Raw genomic sequence first — 16997 nt, forward strand, 5'->3', positions numbered from 1 at the left:
ATGTGAGAAATATTGTTATATTGTAAAATATTGTCACGACAACTCGATTAGAAGGTTTCCAAAAAACAAATCAACAACATTAACCATTGATTTACAAGTAACACTAACTGTAAATACGATAAAATGGCAGAAATGTAGGATATTCTTGTCAAACATTTTAATATTATTATTGTAGTCATTTATTAAAGTAACAATCAACTATTATTACTATTAGTAGCGAGTAGCTTTGTAATTCTGTGTGCATTTGTATTCTTAACAGTGTTGTTTTAGTATTGCATTTATATTAATAAAAGTTTGAATTTGGCCTGCTCTCACGGGTAAAAGTAACTATTTTATTTTTTGTCATTTTAGTGGCTAATTCCTACGAATTCATTAGTCGATATTACAACATTTTAAAAAGGACGCGTGTCAAACTCCATCGCTAAACCCAATCTTCATTGAGGGATGACATGATAGTGCTTGAGAGGTACTGCAAAAAGGGATAGGCAAAAAATCTCAAAGACAGGTGTGCAAAGCTTGTGGCATCAAATTCAGATTTTTCAAGTTTTTTATTTTTCATAAATTTGCAACAATTTCGAAAAATCTTTTTTCACATTGTCATTATGGGGTATTGAGAGTAGAATTTAGAGGAAATAAAAGAATTTAATCTATTTTGGAAAAAGGCTGTAACATAAAAAAAATGCACTGCAGGTAGCATGATACATAAACATTCTTAGTTTTCATCTCAACGAGGGGAAAGTAGCGCTTATATTTCCAGTTTGCAAAGGCTACCTTGGAACTTGTTGGATTTGCCATCATTCTGACTCTGGTCATTGATGTGTGTGAATGACTTTGTGTGTGCTTGTGTGTGAACACCAGCACTACTCTGTCTCTGATTGGCAAACAATGAAAATGGACTATCTAAGCCAATCATCATGTTCTCAGTTACACCACATTCACAAACACACCAATCATCATCACTGGTTGGTTATATGTCCTGTCACAGACCAAACCCACAATCACACTCCAGAGAATGAGATGACCTATGGCTGAGAGATGCTGCTTTTATATATATATATATATATAAATAAAAAAAAAAAAACTTTCAGTGTTGTCAATTATAGTATCATGGATTTTATTGTCAGTAACGACAACATCGGTTTAACAGGGGAAACAGTAATTCATTTGATTACTCTTAGCTGAAAAAAAAAAGTATCACCATTAGTAACGCCATTTTTTATAGTGCCGTTATTCCCATCACTGCAAATCACTAACATTTACCATCGATTTACTAGTAACACTAACTGTAAACATGGTGTGTAGCCATGTAATTCTCTTTGCATTTGAATTTATAAGAGTGTTGTTTTAGTATTGATTTTTAATAATAGCTTGATCTTGGCCTGATCTCATTAGGAAAATGGAACTATTTTAAATTTTGTTAGTTTAGTAGCTAATACCTATGCATTCATGAGTTATTAAGATATTTTAAAAAGGAGGCGAGTCACCAAGCCCCATCCCTTAACCCAACCGCCATTGATCGATGAGCAATTCTTACTAAATTGTATGACTGAGATCAAACAAATTGTTATGAATCACTAAATTAAAAAGTTACTAATTGCCACAAGATAGCGGTGTTAGAAATTTTTTTTTGTTGTTGTTGTTTATTTGAATGTTAGCATTTTCGTCATTTAGCATTTATTTATTTATTTATTTTGTTTATGTTTTGTTTAGTTCTATTTTTCTCTCAACAATGCAATTTTGCTGCTACTTACAGTATGGTCATATTTTTCCAAGATAAAAAAACTTTCCTTCAGTTTCAAATGTGTACTGTAAATGTCTTACATTCAACATACAGTTCACATAGCGGGAAGCATAAGAAAAAGCCATCTATCTGGAGATGTGTCTATGTTTGTGTGTGTGTGTGTCTATGTTTGTGTGTGTGTGTGTGTGTGTGTGTGTGTGTGTGTGTGTGTGTGTGTTTAGGAATGCTGACATTACTATGGAAGTGAAGCCAGAGCTCTGGCAGCCGTCAGATACATGATTCTGGCTGGCCTCCTTGAGAAAGCCTATTTCTCTGTCCTTACAGTCAGTGGGGACGTGTGTATATGTGAGTGTATATATAAGTGTGTGTGTGTGTGAGAGAGAGAGTTAGCGAGCAGGCTCAGGGACAGATGTGGTTTTAGGCGGGTTTGGGTTCTGGCACCACCAACAGCCCGAGAGCTGCCTGATGTCTCTCTCAACGATGGATCCGTCCCACGAGAGCTCCCTCGGCTTTTCCCAAAATCCCTTTCTCTTTCTCTCTCAGGTCAGGAGTTGTGCCAGCACGAAAACACATGGTGGAGCTCACCGTGAATTACCCGACCCAAAACAAGAGCCACAATAAAAGAGATTACCAGTAGAGCAGATCTAGAGCAGAGTCTGATTACAGACAAGTAAATGCTTCTAGTAAGACGATTCCCGGGAGCTCGATTCAATGACTGAAATTCACTGAATGAGGTTAAAAGAGCCACAGCAATGCAGGCCTAAAACTACATGAATATATGAGGGGGAAAAAAACAAGCCACAGCATAACCAGAAAAAGGAATATTACCCATTTAACAAGACTAATGTTTATATTTTATGAAGTTTGCCATTGTTTCAGTAATCAAAACATGCCTCTTAAAATTTTCTGAATCTTTTGGGACCTCTGATAATATTTAAATGATTCAAGCTCAAATGGATAACAAATTTAGGGCTTGTTCTCAATTGTCTTGTCATGTTATAGCGACAACAAAGTATTTAAAACAAACAAGTTTTCACTTATCTTGAAAAATTAAAAACAACAAAAAAACTTGACATTTGGAAATGTAGCTTTGAGCTAAACCCTAGAATTAAGATGATAATTGAGAAGGCAATTTGCTCCCAAGTGACACTTTTTTGTCTGTTTTGACATGTGGCTTAAATCAAATTGCAGAGTAACATGAAAAAATTGTAATACTTGAATTGTATTAAGTCTCTTTTTCGGGAACAAAGAAAACCACATTGAAACATCAAATGAATCTTGAAGTTGGAAGAATGCCTCATTGAAACCTTCCTTGGATGTCCAACTTGGATATCCAACAATGTTGACATTCTTTTTTAAAAATAGATTTTTAGGGGTTTTCACATTTAATTGATAGGACAGTATAAACAGGAAAGCATGGGGAGCAGAGAAAGGGGAAGGATCGGCATAGGACCTCAAGGCGAGAAACGAACTCAGGTCGCTGTGAACACACCAGCGACTACACCATTAGCGCAGACAATGTTGATATTCCTAAATTCCTCTTTAAAATAAACCCTCAAAATTTTAAATAGCAAACTGACCAATGGAGAGGCAGTTTCCTCCCATGTGATTTAGAAATTTTGTGCTGTTAAAGTCAATTAAGCAGTTGAGAAAAAGCAACATTATAACAAGTATTGTCTGTTTTAGAACAAAGAAATCAAACCATGAACTAAAAACAACCCAAAGGGGGTGGAGATTATTTATTTATTATTATTCATTTTAATGTTTTTGTAAAATTAAGAACTGCTGCTTTGAATTTAACATATTTAAGAATTTCAATTATTGTCAAATAATGCCACACAAACTTTCTGACCAATGAGGCAGAGGTTTTCTCCTGTCATGTGACCATATTAAACAACTTTTGGTCTATTTAAAATGTTGCCTTCTATAAATTAATTAAATAGCAATACAAACTGCTACATTATAACAATTTAGCCTTTGATTCTGCAAAAAAATAACCAAACTATGAATAATGACCTGTCAGTGGAAACCTTCTGCTAATTTGCTTTTGCTTCTAATGGAAAATTCAGAAATGGCATTTTCAGAACTGTATAATACACAGTATAAACATCACACACACATTTCTGACCAATAAGGTGGGGGTTTACTCCTATTTGATGATTATATAGTTTATATGATTATACAGTCGCATACCATGCCATACCCTATTGCGGATCCTGACACGCACCTCTCAAAAAATCTAATTACATCTCACAACGATGCAGAGTGCAAGATCTGTGATTGGTCGGCTAGGTATCGGTAATGAGTGTGAGCGGAGCCAACAGCCATGGGATAGGAAACTCAGAACAAGTGTCGAGTGTCAAGGGAGAAGCTCCGGGTGGATATTTATGTTTTGTGTTTATTTTATGATTAAATTTTGTTAAACAGGGCGTCACAGTGGCGCAGTGGGTAGTACAATAGCCTCACAACAAGAATGTCGCTGGTTTAAGCCTCAGCTGGAGTTTGCATAAGTTTTTTAAAATTCGCCGGTTTTGACCTCTTTCTTTCCCACTTAAAAGTGAGTTTTAACTACTTCTACAGTTGCATCACGTGCTTTTGAGGTGCAAAACTTAGCGAAAACAAAAACAACACAGTTAGAATTATATAATAGATTATATAATTATATAACAGATATAATTCTCACTGCTAACTGCTTTTCATTCCAGGGAGGACTTAGCAGTTAGAGAAACTCATGCTTTTATCACCAGTAGAGAGGATTACTGTAATGGAGTCCTCTCTGGCCTTCTCAAAAATACAGTCAGACAGTTGCAGGTCATCCAGAACTATACTGCCAGGATTCTGACCAGAACCAGAAAATCAGAGCACATTACACATGTCCTCAGGTCTTTACACTGGCTCCCAGTTAAATTCAGAATAGATTTTAAAGTATGACTACTTGTCTAGAAATCACTAAATTGCCCTGGACCTCAATACATTGCAGATATGCTCACTGAATACAAACCTCAAGAACAGATCACTCAAGAACTTTCAGTTCAAATAAATTAAAAAGTCAAAGGGTTCAGTTAAAGTAGGGTGAATCTGCCTTCCTTCAGCTATTACAGCCCCCACTGCTGGAATTAGCTCCCAGAAATGATCAGATGTGCTCCAACATTGGGCATGTTCAAATCAAGGCTTAAAACTCATCTGTTTAGATCTGCCTTTACTGAATGAGCACAGTGTCATGCCAAACAGATCACATTATTATGTCTTTCTTTACTTTTTATTCTTTTATAACCTGTTTTAACTCATTTGAATTTTTTTTTTTTTTTTTTTTCATTTTTATTATTTGTTGTTTTTATTTTCTTATAATTGTCTTTTTTATTCCTGGTTATTTAAACCACTTTGAGTTACCATTGTGTCTAAAATGTGCAATATAAATAATATTATTTTATTATTACATTATTAAATTGCCTTGCTTTACTAATGTTCTGAAAGTATTATTACACATAATTGGCGCATTTTCAAAATTGTGATGAAGTTAAAAGTATTTAAACTTTTACACGCAGCTCGAATCATCAATATCAGTTCCAAAGCAGTGTTGGTTATTAACACTGGTTATCAAGTTGACATGATAAACATTTTTTTTATTTTAAACAACATGGCAGAGGAGGCTCTTTTTCTTTAAAAAAAAAGACACATTCTTTATACAATGTTCCTTAATCACTGTTTAAGGACATTTAGAATAGGAACTTTCCACTTATTTTAACATGTAAAAATGTTAGCCTGACTGATAACAACATTAATAGCACTATTTAGTTATGTGTCAAAGTCAGGGTTAGAGATTTGCTCATATATACAGAAGATGAGCAAGAGCAAGAGCAAGAGCAAGAGCAATAGCGGTGCTTGCAAGGCACTACGTCTCTTAGTGTTTGTGTGCATCTGCTTGAAAGAGACGAAGCGAACTGATTGTTAAGAGACACTCCAAAACTCTTTCATCTGCCGTTTCCTTCACTCAAAAAAGCAGTTTATTGCTTTTTCCATCTAATGTCTTCTTATCATGCTTTCTTTTCTTTTCTCCTCTCCATTTTTCCTGCCCGGCAAAATGTCTTTAAAGTGTGAGGGCCAGTCGGGGCTCCAGGGAAGGAGAGCTATTCTCCATAGACAGCAGACCTTTGAAAGGAAATGTTTTATTTCCTTTGAAATGAGCTGCCTGCCCAACTGCCATGTTGTGATCTTTAAGCATCCTTCATAAGAAGCCATCAGAGAGGCCCCTGACTGAGCTCTCTATACCTGTTTTCTGGAAAGAAAGAGAGGTTGAGAGGGGAAAAAGAGAGAGAGGTTGCACTATGACAGAGGACAAGGCAGGGACAAACAAAACAGTAGGGACGGATTGAGATATGGAAAGGTAAAAATGATTAGACATGCAGAGGATAAAGTAGCAAATAAAGGTTGAAGTAAGGAGGGGGGAGTAGAAAAGGGATGAGAGTATAGGGAGAGACATTTGATACCTGGTAGGAGGAGTGACACTCAAAAAAGCTCACAACAGTCCTCTATATCATCACCTTTCAATCTTTGCATGGTATACTTATGTCTTTATTGCTCTGATGGTTACTTATATGGCAGGGTAAAAAAAGCTTTTGAAATAATATTTTATATACTGTATATGGGTCAAAAGAAGAAAAAGGGTTTTAAGCATAAATGAAAAATTATAATACAGACTTAATGTATTTTGTACATTAGATTGCGTCTCTTTTGTTTATTATTTGATCTGAGCATCTAAGCAAAAAATATTGACTGTCATTCACTTTTACCATGATTTACAGAAAAACAAAATACACATTCATTTCTATTGTATATACTTTGTCACTATCCTTCAAACCAAAACCAGTTTATCAGCAAGAAGTTTTAAATCATTTAAAATATATTTAACTGTGTATGACATCTTTAACATATTTATTACATTGAAATTATTGCTTTGTAAAAACTTTTTATATATTTTAACAACTACAAGTATGTTGTTTTATTTATTTGTTTCTTGGTTTGTTTATGTGTTTGATGATTTGTTATTTTGTTGATTTGTTTGTTTGTTTGTTGATTTGTTGGTTGGTTTATTTGTTTGTTGATTTGTTGGTTGGTTGGTCTGTTTGGTCGGTTGGTTTGGTTGGCTGGTTAGTAGGTTTGTTTGTTTGTTGATTTGTTGGTTAGATTGTTTGTTGATTAGTTTATTTGTTTGTTGGTTGGTTAGTCAGTTTAGGTTGGTTTGGTTGGTTGGTCGGTTTAAGATGGTTTAGTTGGCTGGTCGTTTTGTTTGTTGGTTGGTAGGTTTGTTTGGTATATATCCATCAACCCTCCCATTTTTCCTGAGATTTTCCTGTATTTTATCGTTCTATCCCACTATCATCCTGTAAAGTTATTTTCCCGTATTTCTCCCATATTTTTAATCTTTCTATGAAGGGTGATAATAAACATTTAAAAGCTGATCCTCCCCATACGCAACCAATAGATTAGATTAGATTCGATTAGATTCAACTTTATTGTCATTACACATGTACAAGTACAATGCAACGAAGTGCAGTTTAGGTCTAACCAGCAGTGCAATAGCAGCAAGTGCAGGATACAGGAATAAGTTATAAAGTGCAGTTATAGAAAACTATGGTGATATTTACAGATGGATGTACTATGAACATTATATACAGGTTGGATAAGCTATGAACAGATTTATAATATATGAATATATGTGCAGGTTGCTATTAATAATCAGTAGTGTGCAGATAAATAAACATAATTACAAGTGTATATGTTACAATATATGAATATATGTGCAGGTTGCTATTAATAAACAGTAGTGTTCAGATAGATAAACATGATAACAAGTGTATATGTTACAATATATGAATATATGTACAGGGATAGATGAACATGATTACAAGTGTATATGTTACAATATATGAATATATGTACAGGTTGCTATTAATAGTCAATAGTATGCAGATAAATAAGCATGATTACAAGTGTATATGTATATACACTTGTAATCCTACCAATACCCACCGAACCACCAGTGAAAACACCTTGCTTTTAAATGTGAGTCTGTTCTGTGCTTAAGTTATGTTTAGGCATAAAAACACTTTAAATATAATTTAAAAATGGCGCGATTCCCTTCCTTTTCATTACAGGTGCAGTCTCCCCTCTTATGCAATCCTCAAAACAGTCATGTAGCAGTGCGTGACTATCAACTGACATGCTCCATAGTGATAAATAGAGGCTACTTCCCATTCTGTATTCTGTACACGCAATTTGAAGCGGAGCAAAAGTCTGGGTTTTGGGAGTAAGTTTAAACATACATACACATAATTAAAAATAATAACATCTAAAGATGTCGATCTTGGTGGGCTTTTTTTCAAACACAACTAATTTTGTAAAAAGTTAGGAAAGCAAGTAGGTTGGTTTGTTTGTTTGTTGATTTGTTGGTTGGTCGGTTTAGGTCGGTTTGGTTGGTTGGTTAGATAAGGTCAGTTTGGTTGGTTGGTCAGTAGGTTTGTTTGGTAGGTTGGTTTGTTTGTTGGTTGGTTGGTTGGTTGGTTGGTTGGTCGGTCATCACATTTTCATCAGTCTGAAATCTACAATCCCATCTGTGACATCCGTCCAGCAAAGTCAAACATGTAAGCATGCGGAAACACTTGCAGAGTTTACAGCAGCTGGACGAACAGAGAACAAACACTGGTTCTGTCTGGAGGTGTTTGTGTTGTCCATCTATGCTAGTTTAGACAGTCTTGCATCATGCGTGACCTCACCGCATGAGACGGGATGACTACAAAGACATCTTATTGGTGTTGTGCTCCATGTCGGACATTCTGTGCTCTGTACATTCAATCAATCACTCCAGCAGGCCGGCTATGCTAATGTGCGAGAGGTGCGAGCTGGTGTTAACTGCCGACTCTCGAGTGTGCTCCAGTTCTCTACTCAAGTGTCTGATCTAGGGCACATTGAGTCATCCCATAGAGACAAGTCAAGTATTTGTAAGCCTGTGTAATTGCTTGGTGATAAAAGAAAGTGTGTTTTTTTTTTGTTGTTGTTGTGATTGAGTGTAGCCTCCAGAGGCCTGAGTTCTTCAAGTGTGTTTGTGGGTGTAAACTCACCCGATCACGGGATCTCTGAATCTTCTCACGGTCGCTGTGCAGGTTGGCGAGGATCTCCTGTCCAACTTGCTCTGAAAAAGAAGAAACAGGTTGAGATAGGATAATAGAATACTACACATTTTTGTGTGCGAAATCCAATTATTTGAATAGGAATCAATGCAAAAGAAAACTTCCTGCACTGAAAAAAAATCAATATTCATTGGATTTATTAAATTTGTTTAAGTAGTTGCAAACAACTTATACGGGCTGAATTCAAACAAACAAATTAAAATTAATAAAGTTCAACTTAATTTAAGTTCAGCCCATATAAATGGTTTGCAAGCACTTACCTTAAACAAATTTAATAAATCCAATTTTTTTTCATTGTATGAATTGAATTTGAGACAAATATTTCAAATTATCAAAAAGTTTTTTTTTTAATTATTATTATTATTTTTTTACATGGATTCTCCACAATGAATAATGGACAGCTACATTATTACAAACTTACTTTAGGGTAAGCTGCAATTTACATAAATTAGACCAGGAGCTAAAATGAACACTTATCAAGTGCTGAATTTGAGTAAAAACAGCTCAGATTGGAATAAATACTGCTCCACATGAACTCCATCTCTGTAACTGCTGTGAGTTTGAGTCACTTAAAATGTACTCTTGAATATGTCACAGGTGCCAAAAAACTTTTCCAGATTCTATTGGTTTAAAAATCTGTAGTCAAAAAGTAAAAAAAAAAAAAAAGAAGATTCAGTGTGATTTTCTGTCAGAGTAATAGTTTTACAGTAACATTTGAAGGTAAAGCAAAAAAGCTGCTCCTGTTATAAATAAATAAATAAATAAATAAAGCTAATATAACTGCAGTTATTTTTTTTCCTCCATATTTTGTTTATACATTAATTATTACTGTTTAAAATACATATATAATATATATTTATGGCTGGTAAACACAAAAGCCCATTGATACATGTGGCAAGATGTTAGTTGTAGGCCCTGCATAAGAATATTGAGAATATTGATATTTTTTTTTTCAAAAAATATATTTTTGAAAAAAAAAACAAAAAAAAAAACAGTGGACCTTTTTTGATTGTACTCTATTTTGCTGTTTTAGATGTAAATACTGCGTAGTTATAACAGTAATTATATAAATTGTGTAAAAACTAAGTATTAACCCTAAATATAACCTTAAACCATGTAGTTACCCTATATAACACAATAGTTTCTAAGACAAGTGCACTGTAAGTGCACAATAATTACATGTACTGTGAAACAAACGTGCAACCCAAATCTTTTCTACATTTTTGCTACGCATGATCTAGGTGAGTGTAAAAAACATATATATAAGATCCAGTCCATTTAATTACTTACTTTAAACTGTTAAAAACATGCAAATAAACTACAATGAACACATTTAATCAATGAACTCCTAAAAGTGTATGCAAGGTGATAAAGGCAAAACATAATAACCAGTAGTTTAAAACATACTTTTGCGTCCAGTAGTTTAAAACTAAGGGAAAACAACTGAATATATTAGCAACTTAAAGTTAAATAAATCAAGTGACTGTTATATGAACACATGACTAAAAAAAACTTTTAGCGTATATAAAAAAAATAAAAAATGATACTATGGAAATAGACATTTATTGGCTAGTGCATGGGGAAAACAACCTTCAAAGATATATTTTGTTTTAAAAATCTACAGATTGCAAGCACAAACTATAAGACAAATAGGTAAATGTAAATTTTTAAAATGTTGTTCTCCATTAGTTTGAAAGATGTAAACAGTACTCAAAACTGACCAGAATCACTAGCATTAGCATCAGTAGCATTTGAAGGCAAAACGAAAAATGCTGCCTCTGTTATAAATAAATAAATAAATAAATAAATAAATAAATAAATAAATAAATAAATAAATAAATAAAGCTAATAAAAAAGCGTTTACGTTTTTAAATATTTTGTTTAAACGTTAATCATTTACTATTTAAAATATATTTATGGCCAGGAAACACAAAAGCCTATTGGCAGATGTGGCAGGACATTAGTTGTAGGCCCTGCATGAGAATATGGACCAAAAAAAAATGTGAATATTGACCTTTTTGATTGCATTCTATTTTCCTGTTTTTGATGTAAATACTAATTATAACAGTAATTATATAAAGTGTGAAAAATAAGCATTATCCTTAAACTAACCTTAAATAAATAAAGCTAATAAAACTGCAGTTAGAGATGTTGCATATTTTTTATACAATAATCATTTTGTTTATATATTAATCATTGTGTCCAGTATTTTTTAATCTGAGGGGGAAAAAACTGAACATATAGAAAATGAGTTGAGTGTCCAGAAAAGGCTACATAAATGTAAGGAATTGTATTTTATATGTAATATTATTAAATAAATCAGCTGATTGTTATATGAATACATATATGAACATTTAGAAAAAAAACTTTCAGCATATAAAAAAAAAATTGGTACTATAGAAACTGACATTTAGTGGCAAGTGCATTAGGAAAACAACCTTCAAAGATATATTTTGTTTTAAAGTTCTACAGATTTCAGATTGCAAACACAAAGTATAAAAAGTGAAAAGAAAAAGAGTGTTGTCTCAAATTTTTCATCTTGACGGATATACAGATAATCTTTTTTCATTTTTCCCAGAAACGCGATAGTGAGATCTTTAGTTAAAAAAAAAATTAAGCACTACATTCTAAAACCCCGGCTCATGTACCAAGTCTAGCTTCAACCCTGATCACTGCTGTCTGGGGGGATCTCAAACTACATCTCCTTCTCCCCAACACGCTGTCTTAAATATTTTGCATATCCCAGCATGCCGCATCAAGCCGAGCTCGATCAGCACATGCAATATTCAGCTGCTCGCTTACAAACACACTTCATCTGTCACAGACGTACACCCATTTACACGCTCGCACTTAAATAAACATCCCATACACGGCGTTTGACAAGTCTGTCTGGTCACTGTCATATTCACATCCCAAGGGTCAAAAAACAAAAAACAATGAACAAAACACAATCCCAACCCTCCCTTCCTCTAGCAAACCCCTCATTGCTTTAAGTAGAAACCACATTAGCAGTTTGGAAAGGAAGAGAGTAAAAAAAAAAAAAGTGAAAAATCTTTGCATGGATCAAAGCTACACTTTCAAATGCACCGAACAATCGTGAGTAAACAACGCACTCATGACTGGATTACGCTACACAGGTGCAGCTCTCAAAGAGTCGACGTGGAGCTCACAGAAAAGGGCTACACATCTGCGTCCATGAGCAATAACAGAACGAGAAAGACGCGGTTAAACACACACACATCTCTCGCCTTCATTAATTTCCAATCAGAGCGGGGACAGATTGAAGGATTCTCAGATTAGATGGAGCAGTCGCCGCGCGTGTGACAGATAGGCCAGATTAAAAGAGCGAACTGAGATATTAATAACCATCATAACTATGACCGGCCGTCGAGCCAGACACAACGCTGCCACCCACCCGTGAGTGGAAATCTTGTGTAAAGAAAATTAAGCACCACTATCCGTCTCTGTCCGCGGACGAAAGGGGGCCTTTAAACAAATGAATGTGACACGGCCACAATGGCGACAATGCAATACACACGAGTGCAGACACGCGCGCTCATATATCATTTCAGATGATAGATGAGACAGTTGGCATGAAGGGGTCCGGGCGCAAATGAAACAATCCTGTCAGCGCTCTCTCTGTGTTCTATGCTAGATGAGATATAAATAAACAGAACGAAAGGGTGGGGGGAAACAAAGTTGCTATGCATAATAGAAAATGTCATGTTCTTAGATGCTTAGAAAGCAGCTGAATTGTAACTGCTTTCCTTCATGCTGAGATGTTCGAGGTCGAAGGTAGAGCAATTTGATAGCTACTTTGACATCACTTTTGGCATCCGTGTAGATTAAAATGAGCTACAACTCAAGTCCTTGGTGATTTAAAAAATGAAATTCAATACAGAAAAATAATAGCAATGCAAAACTAAGACAAAACAAAATATGGCTCCTGATGATATGTTGAGGTCTTTTTAAAGGGATAGTTCACCCAAAAATGAAAACTACATAATTTTATTCTCCATCATTTGTTCTTAGCCCGGTCAGGACGTAAGAAGTAGCGTTATTGAATATATCAGTGTTAACAGGAGTAATCATAACAAACTATACATCAGTCTAAAGCTACAACCCTCAAGCAGCGATTGGCTTCTAAAGATACTGTAAGATGTCTGATGTAGCTAATTGATCAGATGACGCAAGGTATTGAATTTAATTTACAATATTAAAACCTTTTCTAATTGTTTTGTATCATAATAGTTCAGTGAATCTTCAGGAGTACACATGTCAGAACATGCTTGGTTGGAGTACATACATCATGATAACAAGACACACATGCATACATTGTTGTAAATCGTGGTTTGTTTTGAAAGGTAAGCATTCACAGAACAACATCCCATAAAGCACATTTAGACCAGCGACGCAATAGTGTTGAATTATGGAGGATAATTAATGTCTTTACATACAGGCCAAAATACACCTATATATGCTACGTTTGATTTTCTGATTTCTAAAGGTTTTGCCTATATACGCTACAGTAAAAAAATTTTGTCACAGTTTTGCCTATATATACTAGGGTAGATTTTTTATTCTAAAAGTTTGCCTATATACGCTATGGTAGATTTTTTGACTTTAAAAGTTTTGACTAAATATGTAAATGTACATTTTTTTTATTTTAAAAGTTTTTCTTATATATGCTACAGTAGTTTTTTTTTACTTTAAAAGTTTTGCCTATATACGCTAAAGCAGAATTTCTGTAAAAGTTTTGCCTATATAAGCTAAAGTAAAATTTCTGTAAAAGTTTTGCCTATATACACTACAGTAGATTTTTTTACTCAAAATTTTGACTATATACGCTATAGTAAATATTTTGACTAAAAGTTTTGACTAGATATGCTACAGTATATTTTTTTGGCTCTAAAAGTTTTGTCTATATATGCTAATGTAGATTTGTTTTACTCTAAAAGTTTTGCTTATTTACGCTACAGTAGATTTTTTGACAAAGTTTTGCCTATATATGCTACAGTAGACTTTTGACAAAGTTTTTCCTATATATGCTACAGTAGATTTTTTTTACAAGTAGCTGTTTTTGACACAATACCAGTTGACTTTATTTTTTAAATCACCAAGCTTATCTTCAGCTCTAAATCTTAGTTCATGTTCCACTAAAACACACACACATTTGATTAACTTATTTGGAATGACTAATATTAATTAAAGTAACACAGCATCCAAATACTTACAAAGAGCCTGTGATGTTTCACAGTACAAGCAATAGATACAACCATTGAATTTCTTTTGCATGACAATAAAAACACTCAATCAATCTTCGCATAGTAGCAGGTAACTGGATTAAGAATAGAGATGGCATCGTCTTTTCCACACATGCAGACTGCCTATTATAGCAGACACAGAACAGTATTTAGCAATTTGTTTAGAGTCTTTTTTACTGAGTCCAGCGATTTGTAGTCCCCTCACACTCACAATCTTGGATGGCCTTAACGGTACTACACTTTACTAAATTAACAGTAAATAAAACATTTTTGAGAGTCAACTACCCATTTAACACTAATTCTAATGAAAACAATGTGAATGAAAAAAGAACTCGAAAACCAAACTAGGGCAAAAATCAGAGCAGGTACCTAAAAGATTTTCCACAAAATATAAAAACAGTAGGGTTGGCAGACTAGCTACATAAAACCGTTCCATGAAGTCTTCCAGTGCCACTGAAAACACAGAATAAAAGCTGTTAAACCAAACTCCGTATAATGTAATATTCCTGTGGCCAACACACTGTAAAACACATTATGAACTCCAGTTTCTGTTTCCCCTGTGCATGAGCGCAAAGATAAATATTTCTCTTAGTTGTGGAACCGCAAATCGATGTTGCCATTAAAAACGAGCTCCAAGAGCACACACACACATACACAAATACACACACACACTGTCGGGCGATTAGCTCTGTGTTACACCGCATCCCACGGGTGAGAGGAACTCCAGCAAGCCACAATTTCACAGCTCTCTTCCTCTCTTGATATATCCGTTTGTCTCTGTATATATGTTTCACTAATAATCTGATCTATCTGTCTCTCTGCTCTCTTCGTATATTTGTAGAGTAATGAGACTTGGACAGGAATGTGGCAGAGGTTTGAGCAGAGAGTTTGGCTGAAAGAAAACAAACACTGTGAGAAGGGGGAAATGAGAGCATTATTTTCCTGCCTTCTCTATGGTATTACAGAGGTGAAAAATCTCTTATTATTGAACACTGTGGAGAGATTCAAATTGCTGTGATCAGCATTTCAAAACCTGTTTGAGAGTTTTTGATTAGAAATATTTCAGTTCTTTGCTAAGGTTTACAATTGTGTTTTACCCCCTGACCCAATGATAGCAATTTTTGGTTGGTGAGATTTTGTGGAGACTCTCAACCGAAATATACGGTTACCTGTTAAGTATGGCATGGTCATAGCTAAAAAAAAAAAAAAAGTAGTTATTCTTTGTTTCTAGAAGAACAATGTTAGGCCTCTTTTTTTCTGACTGCCTTCTTAGACTCACATCCACTTTACATTGGGAAAGAATTAGATATGCTACCTATAGAAACTGCAAAATTAGATAAAGTGGAAAGTGGAAAGTTTTTCGTTCTAACACAACATAAAAACTAATAATGTTGTTTTATTTCTGAAGATTTGTAAGATTTTTATTTATTTATTCATTTATTTTTGGTCTTTTTACATCCATTACGGTGTCTTTTAGTAGGTTATATCCAGCTGAAGTCAGAATTATAAAACCCCCTGAACTATTAGCCCCTCTGCTTATTTTTTTCACGATTTCTGTTTAACAAAGAGAATATTTTTTCAACACATTTCTAAACATAATAGTTTTGACATCTCATTTCTAATAACTGATATTTTTTATCTTTGCCACAATGGCGGTAAATAATATTTGACTAGATATTTTTCAAGACAATTCTATACAGCTTAAAGTGACATGTAAAGGCTTAACTAGGTTAATTAAGTTAACTAGGCAGGATAAGGTAGTTAGGCAAGTTATTGAATAACAATGATTTGTTCTGTAGACTATTGAAAAAAATAATATTGACCTTAAAGTGGTTTTTAAAAAATGTAAAACTGCTATTATTTTAGCCAAAATAAAACACATAAGACTTTCTTCAGAAGAAAAAAATATTATCAGACATACTGTGAAAACAGCTTTGCTCTGTTAAACATCATTTGGAAAATATTTAAAAAATAAAAAAAATATTCTATAAATAAATAAATAATTCTGATTGCAACTATATGCCTTGTTTGTTGCCTTTTCCTCTTGTTTCCTGCTGTATTTATTTACATTTTGCACAAATGATTGTTACATGATGGGTTTCTCTGTCTGTTCTTTGTTTTTCTATGTCTGCAAAAACTATATAAAAAATATAATAAAAAAACCTGTTTGATTAGATTTCACCAACAGAACACCAAATCAGCTTTTTTGATTAATATCTTAAAAAGTTTTAGCCAATACACTGTAAAAAGTGATTACTTAATTAAATCTATTGCCCTAAAAGTGACAAGATGCTTTTAATTTTAAAAATTGGAATTGTTTTGCTGTGTTCACACCAGACACAGCACACGCAAATAAATCACTCTATTTGTGGCTAAATAGATGCGTGAACATTGAGTTTACATCAGATTCACTTCACAATAGACGCGGATTCGCATCATGGGCAGGGCTTCTGTGCCTGGTACTTCTAGCTTCCTTGATAAATTGTTAACATGGATTTTATTAAGTGATTTGCTGTGCTTTATTTGCTTTAGGAAGACTGAAAAACAGCATTAATTCATTCAGCGCCGAGGCCACTAGATCCTTTTAGAGGTGCACCGAGCTCTGAGTTCATCAACTCCTCCAGAAACTACACCTGGATGATGGAAGCTTTTAGCGGTGCTTCACACTGAGCCAACCCCAGTTTGATGGACAGGCGCCATGTCATAATCACTACCCTACAAGAGCAAGCTCCTGATTGGTTAATGTGGTGCGAATGCCCGCTCAAGTTAAGATTTTCCAACTAGAGTGATTTAAACTATCTACCT

At 34.3% G+C, this 16997-nt stretch overlaps 1 protein-coding gene across 1 annotated transcript in view; it reads right to left on the reverse strand.

Moving 5' to 3' along the window:
* Positions 1-16997, reverse strand: part of vti1a (vesicle transport through interaction with t-SNAREs 1A) — a gene marked incomplete at its 3' end in the record, with an annotated part of 167267 nt that overhangs the window by 15597 nt on the left and 134673 nt on the right. Inside the window, 1 exon segment of the mRNA NM_001313750.1 lies at positions 8860-8930. Coding sequence (NP_001300679.1) covers positions 8860-8930 — 71 coding nt within the window.

Source organism: Danio rerio, chromosome 12, assembly GCF_052040795.2.
Source record: "Danio rerio strain M-AB ecotype USA chromosome 12, GRCz13ab, whole genome shotgun sequence".
NCBI classification, from domain to species: Eukaryota; Metazoa; Chordata; class Actinopteri; order Cypriniformes; family Danionidae; genus Danio; species Danio rerio.